This window comes from Lampetra fluviatilis, chromosome 46, assembly GCF_964198595.1.
Source record: "Lampetra fluviatilis chromosome 46, kcLamFluv1.1, whole genome shotgun sequence".
In the NCBI taxonomy this organism is placed as follows: Eukaryota; Metazoa; Chordata; class Hyperoartia; order Petromyzontiformes; family Petromyzontidae; genus Lampetra; species Lampetra fluviatilis.
Genome location: NC_136320.1, coordinates 732,557 through 756,349, shown reverse-complemented (window position 1 = coordinate 756,349; position 23,793 = coordinate 732,557). Strand labels below are relative to the sequence as shown.

General features: G+C 54.9%; 1 protein-coding gene across 1 annotated transcript in view; it reads right to left on the bottom strand.

The window, feature by feature from the left end:
* Nucleotides 1-5,478: 5,478 nt before the first annotated feature.
* The window catches only part of ELOVL7 (ELOVL fatty acid elongase 7), a 49,829-nt gene continuing 31,514 nt past the window's right edge, over nt 5,479-23,793 (bottom strand). Inside the window, exons 2-8 of the mRNA XM_078876846.1 lie at nt 21,558-21,811; nt 20,784-20,974; nt 20,052-20,132; nt 15,621-15,677; nt 15,205-15,310; nt 13,759-13,895; nt 5,479-11,523 (exon numbers count right to left, since the gene is read on the bottom strand). Of these exons, the coding sequence (XP_078732972.1) occupies nt 11,227-11,523; nt 13,759-13,895; nt 15,205-15,310; nt 15,621-15,677; nt 20,052-20,132; nt 20,784-20,974; nt 21,558-21,618 (930 nt within the window). The 5' untranslated portion in view covers nt 21,619-21,811 and the 3' untranslated portion in view covers nt 5,479-11,226. The remainder of the gene's footprint in view (nt 11,524-13,758; nt 13,896-15,204; nt 15,311-15,620; nt 15,678-20,051; nt 20,133-20,783; nt 20,975-21,557; nt 21,812-23,793) is intronic.

Genomic DNA, 23,793 nt, shown 5'->3' with positions numbered 1-23,793 from the left:
TGCCTCCGAAACGTCGTGATTTTATTGTTTTATTGTTATTAATTTTAACTTAATTTTTTACCTACGTGACTTTACCGAAAGAACTACGAGTATGAATCCTTGCAGTCACGAAAGCTTCAAATCTAGAATTCGCTCACCTGGTCCATCCATATACGACGAGGACAAATTACATAACAAAATATATAAGCGGACAATGCATCGCTTAGATGTATCCGTCTCGCTGCACTTTCAATTATTTAGTAAAACATTCTTTACACAACCCCATCGGGACCACCTCCGCTTGAGCAAACACTCGTGCAGCCCAAACACCGGCGAACTTTGCTTCGAACTAGGATGCCCCCCCCACCCCGCTATTCTAAACATCCACACAGACCGATCCCCTAGCGTTCCAGGCTACGGACTTTTGGCGATCCGGCCCGGCTTTTTGAAATGTCCCTGCAGCCTGATTAAGTTATTTTTTATATTTTTAGTTTTTTTTTCACTTCTCACTGTACATTCGCTCCCCCCCCCTCGTAAACCCCCCCTCGTACCACCTCCCTCGTACCCCCCCTCGTATCCCTCCCCCACCTCGTATCCCCCACCCTCGTATCCCCCCCCCCCCCACCTCGTATCCCCCCCCACCTCGTATCCCCCCCCCACCTCGTATCCCCCCCCCACCTCGTATCCCCCCCCACCTCGTATCCCCCCCTCCTCGTACCCCTCCCCTACCTCGTATCCCCCCCCACCTCGTATCCCTCCCCCACCTCGTATCCCCCACCCTCGTATCCCCCCCCCCCCACCTCGTATCCCCCCCCACCTCGTATCCCCCCCCCACCTCGTATCCCCCCCCACCTCGTATCCCCCCCCACCTCGTATCCCCCCCTCCTCGTACCCCTCCCCTACCTCGTATCCCCCCCCACCTCGTATCCCCCCCCTACCTCGTATCCCCCCCCACCTCGTATCCCCCCCCACCTCGTATCCCCCCCTCCTCGTATCCTCCACCCTCGTATTCCCCCCCCCCCCACCTCGTATCCCCCCCCACCTCGTATCCCCCCCTCCTCGTACCCCCCCCCCACCCTCGTATCCCCCCCCCCCACCTCGTATCCCCCCCACCTCGTATCCCCCCCCCCATCCACCACACCCCCCTCTCCCTCCCTCCCCGGCGTCGTGAATGCGTTGCCATGGCGACTGCCACGCCCACGCCCACGTGCTCACAAAGGGCTCTCACCTGTCGCACCCGCGCCGTTGCTAGGGGCAACTCGGGCACGTGTTCCTCGGCAGCGGGGCTTTTAGCGCCATTCCACAGTCGCATGGCAGGCAGTCGCACGCAACGAAATGTAGCAACTGGTGTTTTTATTATTATTATTTTACTAGCTCTGTTTGCCCGTCCTAGGGCGTACGCTGCAATATTAAAGATGTACATTTGCGTTTTGTTGTGCGATTGTAAAACCTGTTAGGAAATGTCGCGCAGCATTTGAGCGCAGCACTGCATGAACTGTGCCCGAAACCCCCCGGCGTCACGTCACAGTAGCACTGTGTTTAACTATGGAAATTAATTAACCGCTCTGATGCTTCGTATTTCTTCCGCTTTCGCTCGCTGGGGTTATAAACAATTGGAATTCGATATGTCTGCAAAGGGGCCGTCCATAAATGACGTCACGCACCTAGGGGGGGGGGGTCAGACATTTGTTACGATGTGTGACGAGGGGGGGGGGGGAGAAATGTGACTTCACATCAAAATGCGCAACTTTTAATAAATAGACAATACGTTCTACTTAATTAAATAGACTTTTTAATAAATGTTTTCTCCTACAACATCAGAGTGCAGCGCCACATTAAATACGCACGACAATGACAATAGTTTAAAGTGATTTGAAGCATGTTTTATCTTTTTTGGGGGGGGGCAGAGCTTTGTGACGTCATATTTGAGGGGGGGGGTCTGACTTTTTGTGACGCCGTGTAACGAGGCAGGGGGGGGGGGCGGAGTCAAAAATCGTCCAAAATCGCGTGACGTCATTTATGGACGGCCCCAAAGTCACAGGGAAATGTTTAATGTAGCCTAAGTAGGAAGCGTAAAGGTAGACGTTCCTTTTTGTTTGAGGTGGCGAAGAAATAAGGCAGCAAATGCACTGCGAAGCGGCGTAGAATAATTATTTATTGCCTCAACTTTGTATAAAGATACGTGAAATCGAAAGCGAATTAGCGAAAAAAAGTGTCAGCCGGCAGGCACACGTGAATAATAATGAGCGGGGGGGGGGCATGTCGAGTGACGCCACGCGCGGGACACATACACACACAGCCTTTATTTTGCTCGTGATATTAGTTGCTGCGTTGATGTCTTTATTAGCTTCACTTTGCATAAAGAAAGGGGAAATGAAAGGTTATTTGCGTCAACAAATTTTTGGTTTCCGCTCCACCTTGTTCATGGGGAGTGACATCACGCGCGTTACACACTGACATGCTTGGCTCATTATAACACATTCCTGCGGAGGGAGCTGGTAGGAACGTTGGGTTGCTCAGTCAATGGCCAGGGTCAACGGCGGCGTGGTGTATTCCGCAAATATGCCCGACTGTGAGGGCGGGCGCAAGCCGGCGTGAGTAGGTTAAACGTTTAGTTTTATAAGGGCACCACGGGTGACCAGCCCCTCCCCACCCAGCCCCTCCCCACCCAGCCCCTCCCACCCCCCACCCCCCACCCAGCCCCTCCCCACCCAACCCAACCCCTCCCATATGTTACAAAGGGGCCTTAAATGGAAAAAAAAACAAATATTAAAACACATTTTTTTTATTGCATAATAATTGTATTTTTTCATTTGCTATACAGCCAGATAATACGACAAATCGCTAACCTTAAACAAACAGTCGTTCGTAAAAGTTGAAGGCAGTATAGTACTATGGTAATAGAGCAAGTGCAGAATCACTGAACCGGAATTGATAGCTTGAAAGTGTAGTAGCTACTACACATATGTAGCTACTTTTACTGGTAGGAACGAAGTGGACCAGCCACCAATAGATTATATCGTCCGTCCGTTTGTCCGTCCGTCCGTCCGTCCGTCCGTGTAGCAACATCGCCCCCTACTGCAAACACTTGGGATGACCCTACAAAAACCGAGACCTAGGCCTCAAACTCTCCCTTCGTATCGTACCCCCGCGTGTGTGAAAGGGAGTTAATGTTTAACAATGTTACATTCCCTGATGTTTTTAAATAGAAACATTTAAATTTAAAGCTTTTACATTAACAGGTCCCTGTGGGGTGGGCTTGGTAGGACCGAACAATTGAATGGCTATAATAAAATGAAATGGCAAAAAATGGGCGCCAATAAGTGGATGGAAACGTAGACGTAGTGGAACATAAGAAAAATAAAGTAGTAGTAACCGTTGTGCAAAAAATAATAGTATTGCACAAGTATGTACCTACGTGAGTGCAGCTTGGAGCAGACACAGTGAGTAGTAACAATCTGCACGATATGCAGCGCCGTCGGCCACGCCCCTATCACTATTAGCCCCGCCTTCTCGCCCCCGGTACTGTATTCTCGACTGTAGACTCCGCCCCTTTTTGCCAACGGCCCCTCCCTCCATCGCGCTAAGCTCCGCCTCACACCGCTTGACCCCGCCCCGGTCCCCCGTGGCCCCGCCCTCCACCCGCGTAACCCCGCCCCGGCCACCCGTGGCCCCGCTCCATCTCGGTGTCCCCGCCCAGCCCCGCGTAGCCCCGCCCAATACACCCCGAGCGGGGGAGAGATTCCCAGGCCTGGCTCGGCTGGAGAGCCGCCGACGAGGGGGGGGGTAGGGAGTTGTTTTGAATGTAAAAGCTTTAAATGTAAATGTTTCTATTAAAAAAACATCAGGGAATGTAACATTGTTAAACATTTACTCCCTTTCACACACGCGGGGGAACTATACGAAGGGAGAGCTTGAGGCCTAGGTCTAAGCTTTAGGCCTAGCTGTAGGCCTTAGGCCGCCGTGAGTTAATTGTTAATATAAATGTTTTAATTATTTATGTAAACGCTTTAAATGTAAATGTTGCTATTTAAAAACATCAGGGAATGTAACATTGTAATTAAAAGCTATCCGAGGGAATAAGGGAATGTTACACTTGTTTAGCCAGGATAGCGTCACTGAGTCTAAAGGTTTTTGTAGGGTCATGCCAAGTGTTTGCAGTAGGGGGCGATGTTGCTACCAGTAAAAACAACTCCCTACCCCCCCCCTCGTCGGCGGCTCTCCAGCCGAGCCAGGCCTGGGAATCTCTCCCCCCTCGGGGTGTATTGGGCGGGGCTACAGCGGCAGGGGGCGGGGCTGGGCGGGGCAACGGCGGCAGGGGGCGTGGGCACGAGGTGGAGGGCGGGGCTACGCGGGGTTACGGCGGTAAGGGGCGGGGCAACGAGCTGGGGGCGGGGACACCGAGATGGGGCGGGGCCACGGGTGGCCGGAGCGGGGTTACACGGGTGGAGGGCGGGGCCACGGGGCATCCACTTATTGGCGGCCATTTTTTGCCATTTCATTTTATTATAGCCATTCAATTGTTCGGTCCTACCAGCCCACCCCACAGGGTCCTTCGTCGTGCAGGGAGCTGGGTGGGGCTGGTCACCCCGTGGTGCCCTTATAAAACTCAACGTTTAACCTACTCACGCCGGCTTGTGCCCGCCCTCACAGTCGGGCATATTTGCGGAATACACCACGCCGCCGTTGACCCTGCAGGCCATTGACCGAGCAACCCAACGTTCCTACCAGCTCCAGGAATGTTTTGCTACGAGGATAATTCGGCACTGCCCCCCCCTCTCTCCATTGCTTCAACTGCCGCGCCGGGACGTGGAATCGAACCTGCGACCTCTGGATAGCAAGTCGATCGTGCTCGCCACATCCCACCACGGCAACAGCACGGGGTTTTGTCTTTGCATGCCAATAACAACCATGATGATACTTGGCGAGTAGATGATGGTTATATCTTGCTGCTGTTGTTTTTGTTTTCTGTTGCTGCCGATTCTCATGACATTTTTTTGTTTACGATGGTGGTGGTGAGGGCGGTAATGGGTCGTCTTTTTCACACACAAACCAAAAAAAAAGAATTCCATCCACAAAATGTATGCATCAATTTTTTTATTTTATTACTATTATTCTTTACCAGACGGACGACGGAAATAAGGAGTGAAACAATATCTTCCTCGTTTTTTTTATATTATAAAAGTAAGAATGTTAGATCAAGTTATCGTGTAACCTGACGGTGCGTTGAGGTCAACACGTGCCGGTCAACACGTTGATGACGCATTGATTTCGACACATGACAGTTGACACGTGACAGTTGACGCGTGCCGGTCGGTCAACACGTGCCAGTCATTCTACGCGTGCCGGTCAACGCGCCAGTCAATCCGTGCCAATCAACGCGTGCCAGTCAGTCAACGCGTGCCGATGCAGACACCACAAATGGACACCAACAGCATGGGCCAAGCAGAAGCAAGGTGGGCAGGCGGGGGGGGGGTTAGTCGGTACCACTCGGGGGGAGGGGGGGGGAATCGCTACCAGAATCCACCATGGGCAGAAGAAAGCCGAGCGTTCATTCGGAAGATTGCGTTCCATATGTACACACGCACACACGCAACTCAATATATTCCTTTTCATACCGTCCCGTTAAGCGGGAGCGGCCACAGCGGTCGTGCGAAACGGCCGAAGCATTCGCCCCACTTGCTGTTGCAGAGAGGTTGGCGGTTCGCATCCGACAAGCCGCACCGGTTAATACTGCGGACGTATTAACTCGTAAAATGCTTTTGCTGCTGCTGCTGCTGCTGCGGCTATGCACCGTCTGCTCAACTCACAGTAAACGCCAATGACCCCCACCTCTCCTCCACCACACCCCCTTCCGTGACATTTGAAAAAAGAAACCAGTAGTGGGGCCCATTGCGTGCCAGGTGTCGCGGGCCAGATTTTGCTATCATTTGACAAAAAAAAATTACCCCACCACTAATTACAACATCGCCCTGTGCTCCTGCAGAATGTGCGCGTGTGTGCGCGAGAGATACGTCGCGCCTTGGCCACAGATTTCGCTCTATGATACCAAATGTGCTTACGATGATGCCGACAATGATGACGTTTCATTTCAGATTTACCCGCCTATAACAATATTCTCGCTCAAACGATACGTTGGGACGCTTCCTCCTCCAACGTCGTCTTTCCTTGAACAAAAAACAAACCACGCCGACCTTGCTATCATAAATAATTCGCTATCTAGGAGATACAAAGCTTCAAGAAAATCATTGCTAGCATTTACCACCCCTAGGTGGTACCAAAAATCTATTTTTCGGGCCATGGGATTTGACATTTTTAGGAAGGCACAGACGGGGGGGGGGGGGGCTTCTCAATTATTTTTTTGAAGGTAAATGTGCAGGTAAAGCACTTGCCTGCTCGTGCCACTGGCTGCCGGCGTTACGGGCCTCTCCGCTCAGGTGAGCTCAACAGTTTCGACCTCGGGGAGGGCATCGCATTGGCCTACTCTTCCACGCCGGTCAGTTCGTCCTGGAAGGAGGTGGGGCGGCCGGGGGGGGGGGGGTTACCCACACTTTACCCCCCCCCCTCCACCGCCACACGCACGCACCCACATGAGCGCGACCTTCCGATCGCCCGGCCGCCGTCGACCCATCATCATGCCGGTAAGCACCAGCCGGGGGTGGCGGCATTTGACAAAGGTCACCCGTCGTCGTGAACATCGACTTCACACGACTCGCCTGCCCCGTGCCACGACATTGAACAGAGGCCGGTCGGCGATCTAGATTTAATTTAACTATATATATAATCTTCTCAACTTCCTTAACGCATTCCCGACGCAAGCATACTTGAGAGACAAGACCATCAACAAATCCTTACGTCATAGGTCCTGGGGGGGGGGGGTGGGGGAGAGTCGGGGGGAGGGGGGCTCATCGATTGCGCGTGGAGACAATGATCGGTGCCGTTTTCGACATCGATTTCTTTTGATTTCCCCCTCCACACCCCCAGTGGTCACTTCCAAAACGGTCACAGACGACGACGCCGAGAGAGGAGGGGCCTTAGAGGGGGCTGCGGCCCCCAGAGCCTCAGTCGTGGAAATTCCACATTCCTATGGCGGGGGTCGGCGGAGGACGACACCAGCCTCTTCTCCCCCGCCGGACATTTACTGTCGACGTCCCACAAAGTAGTACATCATTTACGAACTCCCGACGAAATGATGATGATGGTGTCCGTGTCAAAGCCCAGGCGGGGATTTGAACAAGTGACTCGGGAGGTCTCTATATGCACAGCACAACGACGGTTGGCTTTTAACAAAGTGGTACTCAATGCGCACACTCCTGACGGACACAATTACGCTGGCGAGGTTGTAGGTTTCGTTCGCGAGCACCTATTAATGTGGCCACGATACGTGCGGGGGAGGCGGTGTGTGGCCAGTACCACGGACACACGGGACACCTTCGGCTTCCCGGCGCGAATACGTTCCAAGGCCTCACCGCACGGCGCCACGATGCTGCGTGGTCTATGCCGATTTTGCGCAGAGCCAACCTCGCCGTGGAGGTCCGATCCAGGTTTCTTTTGGACGTGGCCAAGAGTTGAACCCGAGTTCAGCAGGATGTGAGCACGTACGCGCGAACATCTCCCCAACACACAGGTCCAGTCCAGCCTCGCACGTCAAGCCACCAATGTCAGACCGGCGAACCACGCCCGGCCGCCTTTCGTCTCTCCGGTGCCGATGTTTACACACCGCGCCAGGTACTCATTTGAGGCCGCGTCGACCTAGGGGAGGCCCAGGACCGGGTCAGATAATCGTCAATGGGTGGCGTTGGCCGCGAGCGGGAATCGAACCCGGGTGGTCGGGTTTCGTAGCCCAGCGCGCGAACCGCAACACACAAAACTCGCACATTCACCTTGCATCCTCCAGAGAGCGTTATAAATTCAAGTGGTTACATAATCACTCCTCATCCACCAGGGCTCTCCTTCCACATCTCTCCTTCTCGTGTTTTTTTATTTTGTACAAGGTGAGAGAAAGAAGAAGCAGCAGCAGCAGCAGCACAACAACAACAATAAAGCAGAAACGGGCAAACAGGAGAACAACGAAGCAGAACTGGCCAACAACATTTTCCTGGACCCCGGGGGGGGGGGGGGGGGGACACACGTCTCCGTGGCAAGGAACGGTGGAACGATCGCGGCCCGAGGAGATGGAACGTCACCCGCGCTTCACTTCCCACCGAATATCCCCACCACGCAGGTCGACGGCGCGCAAGCGGCAGGAGGCACGGGCACAGCGAGAGAGACAGAGAGAGGAGGTATCAACTGGATGCGGTGCGCCGGCGAGGGAGGGGTGTACGTGAAATCAAGCCGGAACCCCAAACCAAAACGCCACCACAAAGGGGGCATATCCGGGGTGATTATGATTTTAAAATGTTGGGAATGGAATGGACTGGGCTCCGCCCGCACCGTCATGGGAATGTGTAACTTCTATAACCGGCTCGGGTCAGGCGGGACTCGCCGGAGCGGAGAGAGGCGCGTGACGAGTGAGCAAAGGGAGCGGAGTTCCGTCTCGAGAGAGACGGAGTCTCCACTACTCGCCAGCGCGGGGGGGCATCGCGCGCGCGCCCCCACCACTCGTACGGCGAAGCGACGTCAAACAACGCAGCGACCGTCGAGAAAGAAGCAAAGGTCCTCATTCGTTCATTCATTCCCCCCCTCCTCCTCCCCCCACGTTATTCATTCATTGACCGCGGAATAACGTCGCGAAACTTTCGCCACCGAAGTTTGGCATTTGCTGGCGGGCGCACGCACGGGAACGGATTGATTTGCGCTTCTTTGTAGCGAGTGCAGCTCCCTACTGTACGTCCCCGCGGTCGTGCCGCCCTGCGGTGTTCGGCGCGACGTCCGACGTTGAGGCACTAGCGGCTCGCGTTGCTGCTTCGATGAAAGAAAGAAAAAAAATAATTGCGTCGAGAAAATCTACATCAAGAACCGGCGCGATCGAGTCGGCAGCGCCGTCTGAACGAGCAAGCGAGAGGGCGAGTGAGTGAGTGAGTGAGCGAGCGAGGGCGAGTGAGTGAGCGAGCGAGAGGGCGAGTGAGTGAGCGAGCGGGCGAGTGGCTCAGTTCGCGACGCAGCCCCAGCACGCGGAGCGGAGCGTGGGGTTCGTACGACGGCCAGCGGGGCGATGATGGGCGGGTGGGCGGGCGAGCGAGCAAAGTCGCCCTCTAATACTGCGACACAGTGGACGACACCGACGCACAGACAAAGAGCACCATTTTTGTAAAGGGGGGGGGGGGGGAGAAAAATATCTACCGTGTTAGTTTTGCATCCATTAAACCATCCGCCAGCTCATATCTGTCTATAATTATCATTATTATAATTCATATTATCACGACTATCATTCACCGTATTCTCCCGCATCATAAGACGCTCCGGAGAGCGTGACCGAACCCACGTACAAAACTTGTGCCCGATCCGTCTATAAAGTTCAACAAATCTGGTCACGCACGCACGGCTACCCCTCCCCCTCCCCAAATTTAACTTTAAACTTCACAGGGGTGGGGGGGGGGAGCGGAGGGGTTGGTGCTCCTCGATCTGGAGAAAGCGGGTATCAAACTGACACTCGGAAAGTTTGCCAAGCTTCCACCGGGCCCCGCAAAGACGATTGTATCGCGGGGCGAGAGCTCACCTCGGACGTTGTTGGCCGGACGGATGGACGAACGGACGGAGGGACAGACGGAGGGGATGGATCGATGGAGGGACAGAGACACAGAGCGACGGAGGGACAGACGAAGGGATGGAGAGTCGTTTCTTGGCGGACGGCGCGCGAGGGATGGGTAGAGGCCACGGCGGCACGGCCGCCGCTATTTGTTTTTTTTCCCCGGAATCTTTCGCACCCAGTTTTTGGGATCACCGGACCCAGAGCCGACTAAACTCCCGATGGACAGAGAAAAATAAATCTAAATAACTCGGGACGTCAACATGCCATCCCACACATCGCGACGATGACCTCTGACCTACCCCTGCCATCCCCCCGCCCCGCGCATTCGTTTTGTACACGACGTACGGAGTCAAAAACAAAATCGATTTGGCAAATCAGCTTTGTTTCCGGTTTCCAAGCATCAGCCGTGCCCCCCCCCCATCCCCACCGCCACGGCTTGGCCTGCAAGGCTGGAGCCCAACCTGCCGCGAGAGCCACGCAGGTGACGGTGGTGACGGTGGAGGAGGGAGCGATTGGCGGGCGTCGTGCGATGGCGTTCAACGATTGCCGGGTAAGAGCGAGAGGATTGACACCTCGGACCAAGTCGACGCCGGTACGACCGCACGACGAGCCGCGAGCGCCGACCTCGGTTCAGCAAATGACCACGGGCTCACCCACTGCCACTCCATCCTGGCGATCACCTCTTTATTCCGTCCACCAAACGGTTAACACGCGCACAGGCACCCCCCCCCCCAGCCCTCGTTATCATCGTCAGCTCGCCCCTCCCGCGTCACCTCCCAGCACCCCCCGTCCCTTCTCTCTCCACCGTGACGAGGTTTCGGCGCGCGTCATAAATAATATTTAGGGAGGGGGGGGGGGTTGTTGTTCGGCTCCCCCACCAGTGTTGTTGGGTCGTGATAGGAGTCGTCACCGTTTCTTCATTGCCATCGTCATCGTCACTGTGGTCGTCACTTCGTGGTCACCACCTCCTCTGCAGTTACCATTGCTATCATCGTCGTCGTCGTCAATACCTTGGTGCGCAGTCCCGGTCATTAACGCAATTGTCGCTATCAACGTTTTTATTATTATTGTCGTCGTCGTCATCGCTGTCAACCTTGTCATTAACGATCGCCGTCCTCGTTATTGCCGCCGTCAGCCTCAGTCGTCGTCTGTCGTAATCATTGACGTCGTCTTCATAGTCGTCGTCATTGTCGTAAAAGACATCACAATCTTTGTGGTCATTGTCAATATCATCATCGTCATCATGATCCTCAGCGCAATCATTGCCGTCATGCTTATCGCCGTCATCATCGTCACGGTCATCGTCATCATCCTGCTCCCGAGTGACATCATCGTCACATCGGTTGTGACCACGATCCTCGGTGTCACCAAAGTCATCGTCGTCATCGTCGTCGTCATCATCGTCGTCCCTTACCATTATCTACACCGTTAATGTCGTCATCATCCCCATCATCACCGTCGTCGTCATCATCGTCGTCGTCTCAAGCGGGTCACGCCCGCGGAACTTTCCACGTAACGACGACGACGACGACCGCACGGAGGGCTCCTCCCCCTCCTCACTGGGCCTTGTGCTTGCCGTTGAGCTGCCCGTTGGTGACGTTGCCGTTGGCGACGTGGTGGTGGTGGTTGTCGTCGTGGCGACGGCGGTACCCGTCGCCGCCCGCCGCTCCCCCCTCCAGCTTCTTGGGCGGGCGGAGGCCCTTGGTGTAGGCCTGGTACCAGAAGTTGAGGAAGAGGATGAGGAAGACGAGGCCGTAGACGAAAATTATGTAGAGGAAGATGGGGTAGTTGTAGGGGCAGTCCTTGAGGAAGAAGAACTGGGCGATGTGGGCCTGCACCAACACGAACTGCACCTGTGCGGCAGGAGGGGGTGGGGGGGGAAAGGTCAACAGGCAGAGGTCACAAGCGGGAGGTCGTCGGTTCCATCGCGACCCTGACGTCGCCTGTTGTATATTTGGAGTCCGCGTGTTCTCTCTCTCCGTGGTCGCGTGGATTTTTTTTTCCCCTCTGGGTCCTCCAGTATTTTCTCCTCCAGATTTAGAATGAACGTCACGCGTTTAGAGTTATTCGACTGCTGTACGTTTACACACGATAAGCCACTTCGTTGAGCTATCATTTGTGGCCAGGTCGCTTCTGAAAAGAGCTTTACAGCTCAGTAGGCCTTGCCTGGTAAATAACGCAGTTGTATCTTCTTGGTTCTTTCGGTAAAGTCACGTAGAATGGAAATAATAAAATAATATAATTAAAACATAATAAAATATTTAATTACCGAAAGAACCAAGAAGATGAATCCCTGCAGTCACAAAAGCTTTAAATCGAAACATAGTTGTAATCTTGATTTGAAGCTTTCGTGACAGCAAGATTCCATACTCTTAAGTTCTTTCGGTAAAGTCACGTAGATAGAAAAATAAAATAAAAATTAATAAATCACGACGTTTCGATCGCAACACAAGCGGTCGTCCTCAGGCAGAAAAAATAATCCAGCGTTGGAACTGCTGAACCAGCTTCCCCCGCCTGCTTGCCCTTCACCACATCCATCACCTCGTGCTGTTGTAACAGCTCTCTCGCTGGTTCAGTAGTTCCACTGCTGGATATTTTTTTCTGCCTGAGGACGACTGCTTGTATTGCGATCGACACGTCGATTTATTTATTACTTTATTTTCTTTTTCTACCTACGTGACTTTAAATTTCGATTTAAAGCTTTCGTGACTGCAGGGATTCATCTTCTTGGTTCTTTCGGTAAAGTCACGTAGAAGGGAAGTAATAAAATAATAAAAATAAAACATAATAAAATAAAATAATATAATAAAATATATTATAAAATAATTATGCTTTATTTTTATTATTTTATATAATTAAATATTTACGCTTTTTTATTATTTTATTACTTCCCTTCTACGTGACTTTACCGAAAGAACCGAAAGAACTAAAGAACATAGTTTTAGTAGTATTCAAGGTGCACCCACACACAAAAAAAGACAAAGATCCCCCTTATAGCCTGAACAGACTGTTAAGGGTAAGTGCTGGTAGTGAGCATTTATGAAGGCCAACATGGCACACAAGGGGGTGGGTGACCAGCACCACACGCGACCACCTTTGTCTCCCCAGTGGCGATGTTTACACACCGCACCAGGTCATCATTTGAGGCTGAGTCAACCGAGGGGAGGCTCAGGACTGGTTCAGATAATCGCCACTGGTGTTGGCCGTGAGCAGGAATCGAACACGGGTCACCAGGTTCGTAGCGCAGCGTGCTAGCCACTGCCACTACCGCTCCCCCAAAGCACACACAACAACAACAACCGCCATTCGCCACTAAGTGGCGGTGACGTCACCACGGCGCTTGCCCCAAGCTGTGCGCACGCTAAGGCCACGTGAAGTGTCGAACACCCGCTGGCAGGAGGTCAAGGGACAGACCCAGGTGCCATGGGTTGACCGAGATGACTGGCCGATGCACCACCTGTGCAAACTTCCTGTGTTTTAGCCACCCGGCGCTCCTCTTGTTGTTGCGAGCGTCGCTCCTCTGCCCTCTGCTGTTGATGAAGCGTGACTGCCTCCAACTGCCTAGTAGCGTCCTTCACAAGCCACCTCCAGAAGCCGATCTTGACACCACTGGTACCAGTCGTCAGCAAGTCTACTCAGCTTCACATTCTCCCGTACCACATCACTCCAGCTCTTCTCCGCGCACGTTTAGCCCCCTCTATACGACCAAACAAAAACTGTTTAGGCATGTGGTGGCTGGGCCTACGGGTTTCATGACCCAGCCAACTTAACCTTGCCTGCCAGAGGAGCTCACCGATGAGACTTTGTCCAGATCTTTCAAGGATTTGTGAGCTCCTCACACAATCCAGCCTGGTTAAACCCAGGATGGATCGTAGGCATGCCAGCCTAAATGTTTCTAACCGGTGAAGATGTTCCATTAGGGGGGTTCACGTTTCACAAGCGTAGAGAAGGGAGGGAATGACCGTGGCCGAGAAGGCCCGAAGCTTCGTGTCGAGCGACAGACCAGGTAGCTTCCACACAGCGTTACGCAGCCAATGAAGAGAAATTGCCGCGCACACACACACGCACAGGTACGGGCGTGCACGTACCAGCTGGATGACGGTCATGTATTTTTTCCACCAGATGTACTTCTGGTAGGCGGGTCCAGCGGCGGCGAGTCCGTAGTAGCTGTACATGATGACGTGCACAAACGAGTTCACCATCCCGTGGAAGGAGCCCAGACCACCTGCACGCGTTCACGCACACAGACACAGATCATGGGACCTCCTTTGCCAGTACCAAAATATGGGAATAGGTTTTCCCCTTTTTTCTGGCAACAAAACAGGTGGACCAATCGGTTTCAAAGACAATGCATATATTATCAGAGTATGTTTTTTGTTTGCATTCTGGCCAAGTATTGTGGTTAATGCAGACATGATTCCTTGAAAAAGGTTTCAGTTTGGTGTTTTAACATCTTAACACCTGTTTTGTTGCCAGAAAAAAGGGGAAAACATATTCTCACAGACAAAGATCCCCCATATAGCCTTAACGTACGTTTGGGGCAAGTGCTGTGAAAGAGAGCATCTGTGAAGGCCGGCACGGCGCACGAGGGGATGGGGGGGGGGGTGTTAACACCACGCCTTCCCTACTGGCGATGTCTACACACCACACCAGGTGCTCATTTGGAGGCCGAGTGGACCTCGGGGAGGCCCAGGACCGGTTCAGATAATCGTCGCTGGTGTTAGTGGCCGCGAGCGGGAATCGAACTCGGGTCGCCGGGTTCATAGCGCAGCGTAGCACTAACCACTTCGCTACCGCTCCAATACCGCTCCAATCCGCGTGCACACAGGTGCATGCTGGGTTGCTTGTAAAGGTGGACACGGCGCTTGTGGCAGCGAGGACTGGGTGGTGTGGCAGGAGCGACGCACGCCTGCGTGTGTTCTTGTCCGTTTACACGTTCGAACAACAGCGGTCCTCCGACAGCCCCGTTCCGTGTTCCCGTAATTGAACGTGTAAACCGTGTTGCGGATCTTTGCGAGCAGACTCAACGCGCTATTTTCAAAACGCAAATTTCATTTGCGCAAAAATATTTTCGGTTTCCCGCTGCGATGCAGTTGCTTTAGTTCCGATTTCTAGGTCGCTTCATCGCTGTTACCGAGCTGTAAGCCGTCGCTCCTGGCCGATTCGGCAACACACGGATGGGGAGGGGGGGGGGGTGCCGCTCGTGCGAACGATACAGCTCCTTGTCCGTCGCGTTCTCACCACCTCGCCGAACAAAAATAAACTCGGAATACCCTCGCTGCACCCCGGCGACCTGGAATTGAACCCAGGGGTTTCATCAGCGCTCCATCACCGGCTTCTCAGAGCCGCTCCTGTCCCACCACCACCACCCCCCCTCCAGAATCGGCGGTCGACAAAACCGATTCGCCCGGCAGCGGGCAACACGGACGTCGTTGTGTTCGACGCAAGTTTATTCGAAGCAAAAAACATCGCGACGCTTTAAACCTTTCGACCACGGGCCGCCCCCCCCCCCCCCACCTCTTGGCGACACTCACCGGGAGCAAACTTGACCCCGAACCACCAGGTCCAGGGCATGATGGTGTGGTGGTACACGTGCAGGAACGTCACCTGCGCATTCCTCTTCCGCAAGACGAAGAACACCTGGACCGCGCGCGGGGGAAATCGGGCAGCCGGGGTCCGAGGGGTCGCAGGGTCAGAGGGGTCGCAGGGTCAGAGGGGTCGCAGGGTCAGAGGGGTCGCAGGGTCAGAGGGGTCGCAGGGTTTGGGAAATTCTGCCTTAAAATGTTATCATGGTTAGCGTTAGGGGTAGGGTCGGGTTGGCTTGTGTGGTTGGGTTTAGTATTAGTCTGGTTGGCAGGTGCGGTTAGTTTTCGGGACTGGTTGAATAGCGTGGTTGGCCGGTGTGGTGAGCGGTCGGGGGGGGGGGGGGGACACTCCTCCTTATTCTCACCGTGTCGAGAAGCTCAATGAACTTTGAGAAGTAGAAGAGCCAACAGGTCCACGCCATCTGTGGGGGAGAGAGCGAGAGAGAGAGAGAGAGAGTGGGGAGAGGAGGGAGAGAGTGCGGGGAGAGTGGACAACGGCGACTGTTAAAAGCTTCCGATGTGCGGCCCTCCGTGCGTACGTAAAATCGGAACGGGAAGGGGTTCTGTTTATTTCGCTTAACAAGCGTGACCACTTGACCGGCTGCTCAGGTGTCTTTCCTCGCGCGCTGGTGAACAATAAACCCTCGATATGGACACGGACAAAACGCTCTCTAGATGATTTGAAAAACACGTGTGCAGCCCTTTGCCTGCGTTACCGATGGATGTGCGTACGTGTAGCGTTCCAAACTCGAGACACCAGTTGGAGGTACTCTATTTGCGGCCTTGGCAGCCTTCGGGGATAACTCCATACTGGGTCAGGACAGCCAGCACGATGCCAGACCCACACGGCTGCAGAGTGGAGACGATCACGACGACGACTACAGCACGACCAGTTCCATTCCCCACCGCAGCAGCAGCCCCGACTGAGTCGGAGCTCGCCGCCTTCTAGAGTGAACGGCGTGGCCAGGCTGCACCCTCGGGCCCACCCCCGCCTCCCTCTGGATCCCCCAGATTGCTCCGTGCTTTGCCCCCAGATGCAACTCGAAGAACGGGCTGTTACCCCCGATTCGATTGTCTGCCAATCGCCCAGCGACACGCGCTCCAGTGACTCATCCTACGTCACTACACACGCATGTTGAACTTCTCTCGCACCGCGCGTAGCCAAAGTGCTAATTGAAGGTGCGGGCAAAGGACAACAAACTAAACACAAAGTCCTCCTGAGCCATGGCCCTTGGGTCATTGGCGGGGGGGGGGCGGCGGTGGGGATGACCACGCTGGTTGAGGAGCCAAAAATACAACGACGGCTCCCACAATGCAATGTGGGCCGGGTCGTTGCTGACCCCTGTGCCCCCTACTGGACACCCGTGAGAAAGGAAGAGCTTCATAGCTCATCGGATTCCAACCAGGACAAATAAAGACTTTGATTCCAGCGTGGCCGTGGGGAGCTCAGCATGGCCGTGCTGCCGCCAGAGGGCGCAAAGTTGTTTCGTTTCTTCTCCGTGGTGGCGAGATGTTAACTACCTTGCCAGGTATGCAGGAGGTTCGTGGGTTCAGTCCCAACCGATGGCGGAGCCAGGATTTTCAGGTGGGGGGGGGGGGGGGGGGAACCCCTCCAGCAATGAAAAATGATAGAGGAGTTGTAGGAAGTAAGGACTTGTCCCTTGCTTTTTATTTGACGCGTGTGCGGCGATGGCGCAGCCATCGATCGAGGGTCGAATTCGAACCGCGTCGTGTGATCGGCATCGCGCTCGCTGAAGCCGTATACTGTATACGCAACTGCGCACAATTCTGTGGGTCGCTTATAGCTGCTTTGCCGTTACTTGTTGCCAATTATGGACTCAGACTAGTGTCCGATCATCTCATAAAGTCCCTGGCACGTAATAATATGCTACACAGTGGCAGTGGGGGTCGCAAAATTCCGATTTATTACTAATAAACCTCAATGATCCGATCGAAATCCCTAATTTCGATCGGATCATTGGGGGGCACGTGCCACCCCCCCCCAACTGGCTTTGCCAGTGGTCCCAACCCCTGTATATATTTGGAGTTTGCGTGTTCTTCATCTCCCCGTGGTTGCGTGAATTTTTCTCCGGTTCCTCCGGTTTTCCCCTCCGCATTTACAATCAAAGTCAGTTGAGAGTATTTGGCTGCTATAAATGTCCACGTGATAAGAGACTTCGTCGAGCTGGCAACTGTGGACAGGTCGCTTCTAAAATGGAGCTAGCAAGCTCAGTGGGCTCCACCTGGTAAAATAAAACGAGTTTACGTTTTAGTTCAACTTCTTTCGTGCGGCAGGAGCGAAACGTAACAGTTGTTGGAACGCGTTGTCGTTGAACGCCAAGTTTGTTTCAACCGATCCGAGGATTGCAGCGATACCGCCAGGATGTTGATGGGGGCGCCGCGGTGGTGAGACGTTATCTCCATCGCCTTGTATGCAGGAGGTCGTGGGTTCGATCCAGACCCCCGGCAATGCCCGTATATTTGGAGTTGGCATGTTCTCACCGCGGTCGCGTGGATTTTTCTCAGAGTCCACCAGTTTTTTTCCCCCCCTCCACGTGCAGAATCAACGTTTCTGAACCGGTGCCGAGTCTCCCTTGGGGTCAGACTCGGCCTCAAGTGGAGTACTTGCTGCGGCGTGTACACATCAGCCAAGGCTGGGCCGGCCGTGGTGTTGGCCACTCACCACCAGCACTTGCCCCACCTGGCCTGTGAGAGGCTACACGGCACGGGAGGGGATCTTTGCCTTTTGTATGAGCGTCAGCGAACACGGGCAAGCGGAGTGGGGGGGGGGCTAACAGACTGACGTGTACATCTTGATCACTGGGCAATGCTATAAAAGGGGGCGTTGGGGGTCCGCGTTGTCGAACGCGACGACGGATCCTCGCACGCGAGACGTCGGACACAGCCCGGGATTGTCTCCACCGCTCCGCACTCATCGGCAGCCTCTTTAGAAACTCCGCCACACCTCAGCCAAACCAAAGCCCCCCCCCCGCTCCCTACCGCCCCTCTCCCCGCGGCTCAGTCAGAATTACACAACCCACCACCACCACTACCCCTTCATTTATCTGCCAAATGCACCCTACCCCCTCCTGCCTACCCCACCCCCCCACGGCTACAACCACCGACGAGCCAAATAAAAAAAAACTCCGAAACAATCAATTCTTTCTCGCTGTACCGGAGAGAGAGCAACAGACTCTCCTCTCTATGTTTTATATATTTTTTAAATTATTATTTAGTGATGAACCCCCCCAACCCCGCACCCCCCCCCCCACGTGAATTCCGTGCCAAACAAGTTTAAAGACAGTGCGTGGCTGTGATAAAAACAAAAAAAATCTACCGCAAGCACCGACACACGTGGCAGCGCCTCAAGACGAACCCAACGTGCCATGCCCCAAAAGGATCGGCCCAAGGAAATCGGTAGACATTCGAGAGGGAAATGTTTTCGTTAGTTATTGGCAGTGACAGGCTACATCCTAAATATGTCATAAAAATCTCTCTCACTCGTATCTCCAGATTCCTTGGGCCGATTCTGCAATAACGAACGCCCCTTACCCCCCCCCCCACTGCCCCCCCCCGCCCCCGTCTCACGCGAAGCAATCTCACATCAACCACCCACCCACCCACCCCACTGGCCTGCACACCGGGCCGTGGCAAGCGAGGCAACGATTGCCAGGAGATGGCGGTACTAATGGTGGCAGTGATGGTGGCGGTGGTGATGGTGCCGGTGGTAGTGTAGTGGTAGTGTAGTGGTGGTGGTTGCAGTAGTGGTGGTGGTTGCAGCAGTGGGTGGCTGTGATGGTGGTAGTAGCAGTGATGCTCGTGATGACGGTAGTAGTGACAGCGATGGTGCAAGTGGTGGTACTGGCAGTAGCAGTAGCAATGGTGCAAGTGGTGGTAGCATTGATGCAAGTGGTGGTAGCATTGATGGTAGTGGCGATGGTGGCGGTAGTAGAGGTGGCATTGGTGAGGGTTTGTGATGGTGGCCTTAGTGGCGGCGAAAGTGGAGGTGGCAATGGTGGTGGTTGGAGATGGTGGTGATGGTGGCGATGGTGGCGATGGTGGCGATGGTGGCGATGGTGGCGGCGATGATGGTGGCGGTAGGAGTGGCAGTGGCGGTGGAGGCGACGCCGCCGTGAGCCGGCTCAGCAGATTACTCGCTAATCGGCTCCTGGGCTCAAATCCCGGCAGCTCAGTCCCCCGCCCCCCGCATCGCCCCCCCCCTCGTGCCCCCGCTCCATCTAAAGCTAATTAGCATCCCTCTCCTTTCATTCACCCCTTCACTCATTCCCCCTGCCTCTAATTCAATCCTTCACCTTGCCCCATCATTCAACTTCGGAACTAATTTCTTCCCTCCCTCTTTCACCTCTTAATTCCTTTCGTCCCTCTTCGACTGCATCCCTTGCCCGCCTGTTCATTCATCTCCTTCACCTCCTTCCTCCCCTTCTCTTTAGATCCTTCACTCAATCCTTCCCCCCCTCCCGCCCCATATGTCCGTTCCCGCACGAGCGCCACCCCCAACGCGGTTTCGGCGAGAGTCCAAGCGCAGCGCGGGTGAATTTTTGTACCGGTTCCCGGGTCTCCCCTAGGTCGACTCGGCCTTGAACGATCACCCGGTGCGGTCCGTGTAAAAAAACAGCAACACTCGGGGGAGACAAAGGCGACCGGGGGTAGGTCTGGTCACACCACCCCCTGGTAGGCATTATCGGTCTTCACAGGTTGCCCGGTAAGCGCACTTGCCCTGAGGGTCTGTGTTGGATATATCGTTGTGCGTGTGTTTGTGCGTGTGCGTCACTCACCCTGACGGCCTGCGGAGAGTTTGAGAAGTCGACGAGGTCACACCGGTACGTGTAGCCAGTAGCCCAACCCGACATCAGGAACTGGAGGGAGGCAAAGACCGACAATTCTCACGAGTTTGTGTTTGCGTACAATTCTAAGTGGCCTTATTATGGATGATCCACCCCATGGCAGGTCCACGGGCCTCTCCCCGAGGGCTTCTCCCCTAGGACCTCTCTGCCGAGGGCCTCTCCCCGAGGGCCCAAGCGCCTCTCCCGGCCTCGTCATTAAAAACGCTCAGTATTGGACCTTATCTGGTAAAATAAGTAAAAATGTTTAGTTTAAAATAATTGTTTGTCACGTGGTTCTGTCGCCACGTGGGCCGACGTCCTCCTGCCATGTAACATCGACGTACATACACGTGCAATCATTTAATTCATTAGTTCTCTTACGTATAGCCCGAATAGACTGTTGTGGCAAGTGCTGTTAGCAAGCCATCTGTGAAGGCCATCATGGCACACGAGGACGTGGGTGGCCAGCACCACGCCCGGCCGATTCGTCTCCCCCAGTGGCGATGTTTACACACCGCACCAGGTACTCATTTGAGGCCGAATCGACCTAGGGGAGGCCCAGGACCTGTTCAGATATCCGTCACCGGGTGTTGGCCGCGAGCGAGCGGGGTTCAAACTCGGCCCGCTGGATTCGTAGCGCAGCAGCGTCTGCTGCTACACTACCACCGCCCCCCCCCCACTCACCTCGTAGCACAGGTAGATGGAGAAGACGACCATGGCGGCGTTGTAGGCGACGAGGGCGCCCTTGAGCTCGAAGGGCTTGCGGTTCTCCATGAGGCGCGGGCCCAGGCGCTTGACGAAGTACACGTAAGCCGCCAGGATCACCGTCTGCAGCAGCGGCGACGACATGAGCGGCCAGTCGGCCACTCGGGGGTCTGGGGGGGGGGGGGGGACACACGCGCAGGAGTTACGGAGAGACACGGGGATCATGCGCACGCACGCACGTTTAGTATTGCGATGGTATTTTATGGAGGTGTTGGGTGGGACACGTGGGGTTCGTGTGGATGGACACGGGACGCATGGAGAGACGTGGAGGTAGCAATGGGATTCGTGGGGGTGCTTGGAGACTTGGACAAAGATGCCCGGCACCCCACCCCCCCCCCCCCCCCCCCCCCCCGATTGCCTTAACAGACCTGTTGGGGCAAGTGCTGTTAGCGAGTAGCAGCACCTATGTAGGTCGACACTTTTGTCTCCCGAGTGGCGATGTTTACACACCGCACCAAGTACTCATTGGAGGGCGATTCGAAATAGGGGAGGTCCAGGAAAAGTTCAAACTATCGTCACTGACGCATACACACGGGAAAATGGAGATGGACACACGGAAAAATGGTGGACGCACGTACACCGGTGACGCATGTACGAGAGCCTGTCCTGGTCCTCCACTAGGTCGACTCGGCCCTAAAAACAAAAGTGACGTCCATCATCGACGCCTATCGATCCGGCTCCTCCGGCGTTTACCTGCATCCTTGATCCAGTTCTGGTACGCCCTCGTGGCGTCGGCGGTGAGTGCCGTGAGCATGGCTGGACCTGGCTGGACTGGACTGGACTCTGCTGGACTGGAGTTGGAGTTGGCTGGACTGGAGTTGGCAGGACTGGACTGGACGCGACTTGGTCGGTGCTGGGGCAGCTTCAAGCCGACTCCGGTCCGATCACGTTGGGACGAGAAGAATCCCGACGGGCTTGGGATGGACTGGATTGACACGGCGTGGTCTCTGTAGGCACACACAAAAAGACAAAGATCCCCCATATAGCTTTAGACTGTTGGGGCAAGTGCTAGCGAGCACATATGAAGGTCAGCACGGCACGCGAATGGGTGGGTGGCCAGCACCACGCCCGGCCGCCTTTATCTCCCCAGGCTGCGATGTTTACATACGGCACCAAGTACTCATTTGAGGCCGAGTCGACCTAGGGGAGGCCCAGGTCCGGTTCAGATAATCATCGCCGGTGTTAGCCATGAGCGGGAATTGAACCCGGGTTACCGGGTTCGTAGCGCAGCGCAGCGCGCTAACCTGCTGCACCACCGCTCCCCCACATGCACAGACACACAGACACATGGGGACACACACACGCATTACACAAGTCGTCACGATCAGCAGTCGCGGCAACAGCAGCCATGGCCTATCCACTGCTGGATGAAGGCCTCGCTCCAAGCCGTCGCCGTCCCAGCCCCGCAGCGTGGCGATTCCACACAGCCTCGCGCACACAAATCAAATCCCGCCGCTCCATCTCCGCGAGACCGACGGTCGCTCTCTCCCGGACGTGTTCCATCCCCTTATTAGGGCGCCACGGTGGCGAGATGTTAACTACCTCGCCCGGTATACAGGAGGTCGTGGATTCGATCCAGACCCCGACACCTGTATTTATTTGGAGTTTGCACGTCTCTCTCTCTCCTCGTGGCCGCATGGATTTTTCTCCAGGGGTCCTGCGGTTTTTCAGCCTCCGCATTTCGGATCGGCCGCGGTAAATTTCCACGCGACGACAACCCCACTTTGTTGAGCCCATAAAATTGTGGCCATGACGCATTCCTGCCCGAGCCGCACCCCATTTCGCTTTTGCCCCCAACGAGCTCGGGATGACGTTGTCAGGTCTGCACGGCAACGCCTCTCCCCGCTCCTTCTGCACCATCTCTCCCGGGGAGCCCTCCTGCCCAGATCGACTTCCGCAACCCCGAATTGAGCACCGTAGTGTCCCGGTTCGAGAGTGCCAATAACATCGCCATTGGGAGAGACAAAGATGGCCCCACAGGGGGGGGAGGGGGAGCACGGTTCTGACCACACCACCATCTCCCTTCCCCCGTGTTTGTTACGCGACGGCCTTCAGCAGGTGCTTGCCGAGAAGCGTCCACCCACAAACCCGCACTTGACCGGCGTGGTGAAGTACGGTCAAACGAGTACACCCAGTGACGGGACACGGCACGCGGGAGGGGCTTTCGTCCAGCAGTGGATTGACGAGCAGATGTACAGTGCACGGTTACATAACCAGGATGGAGGCAATGATAAAGCAACTGGAGAAATGCACTTTTCTTTTTTTGGAGAAAACGGCCCGTGAGACACAAATCGCCAGGAATGTGCCCGATCTGGTGGCGTCTCGCAAGCCAAAGCAGCGTCGAGCCCGAGATCATCGTGCACGGGACGGGTGCTGGAGGCTGCTGCTGCTGCCGCCGCCGCTGCCGCTGCACGCCGGGTACACGTGCGGCAGCCAGAGGGCGGTGCGGCACAATTCATTCAATTTATTTTGTGAGTGAACACTTGCACCCACGCCCCCCTCTCCTCTCTTCCCCCCACTAAAGGAGGGCATCTCAACAATGTGCAGTGGACATTGAACGGAGGTAGTCCCGACCTATAAAACAGAGGCACGCATTTAAAAAATATATAAAAATGAGGGGGTGGTGGAGGGGACGCAAGGAAAATTAAAAAAAAGAATGCGGCCTTGGCAGAGTTTGACCCGAACTGCTCGGCGCTCTGCGGCCAAATCCGAGGTCCGGCGGTCGAGCGATCCAGATTCTTAGGAGCCACAAACTCGAGAAGGCCCGGGACACACCTAACTAGCGCCCAGCGCGGAGCGGCGAAACATGCCAGGTTGTGCTCGCAGGGCCTGCGGCCTGAGGAGCGCAAGGTGTGTATCTACCAGACGGAGTCTCGGGGGGGGGGGGGCCCGACGGGACAGCAGGTAACGAGCACCAAGGCAGTTTTGA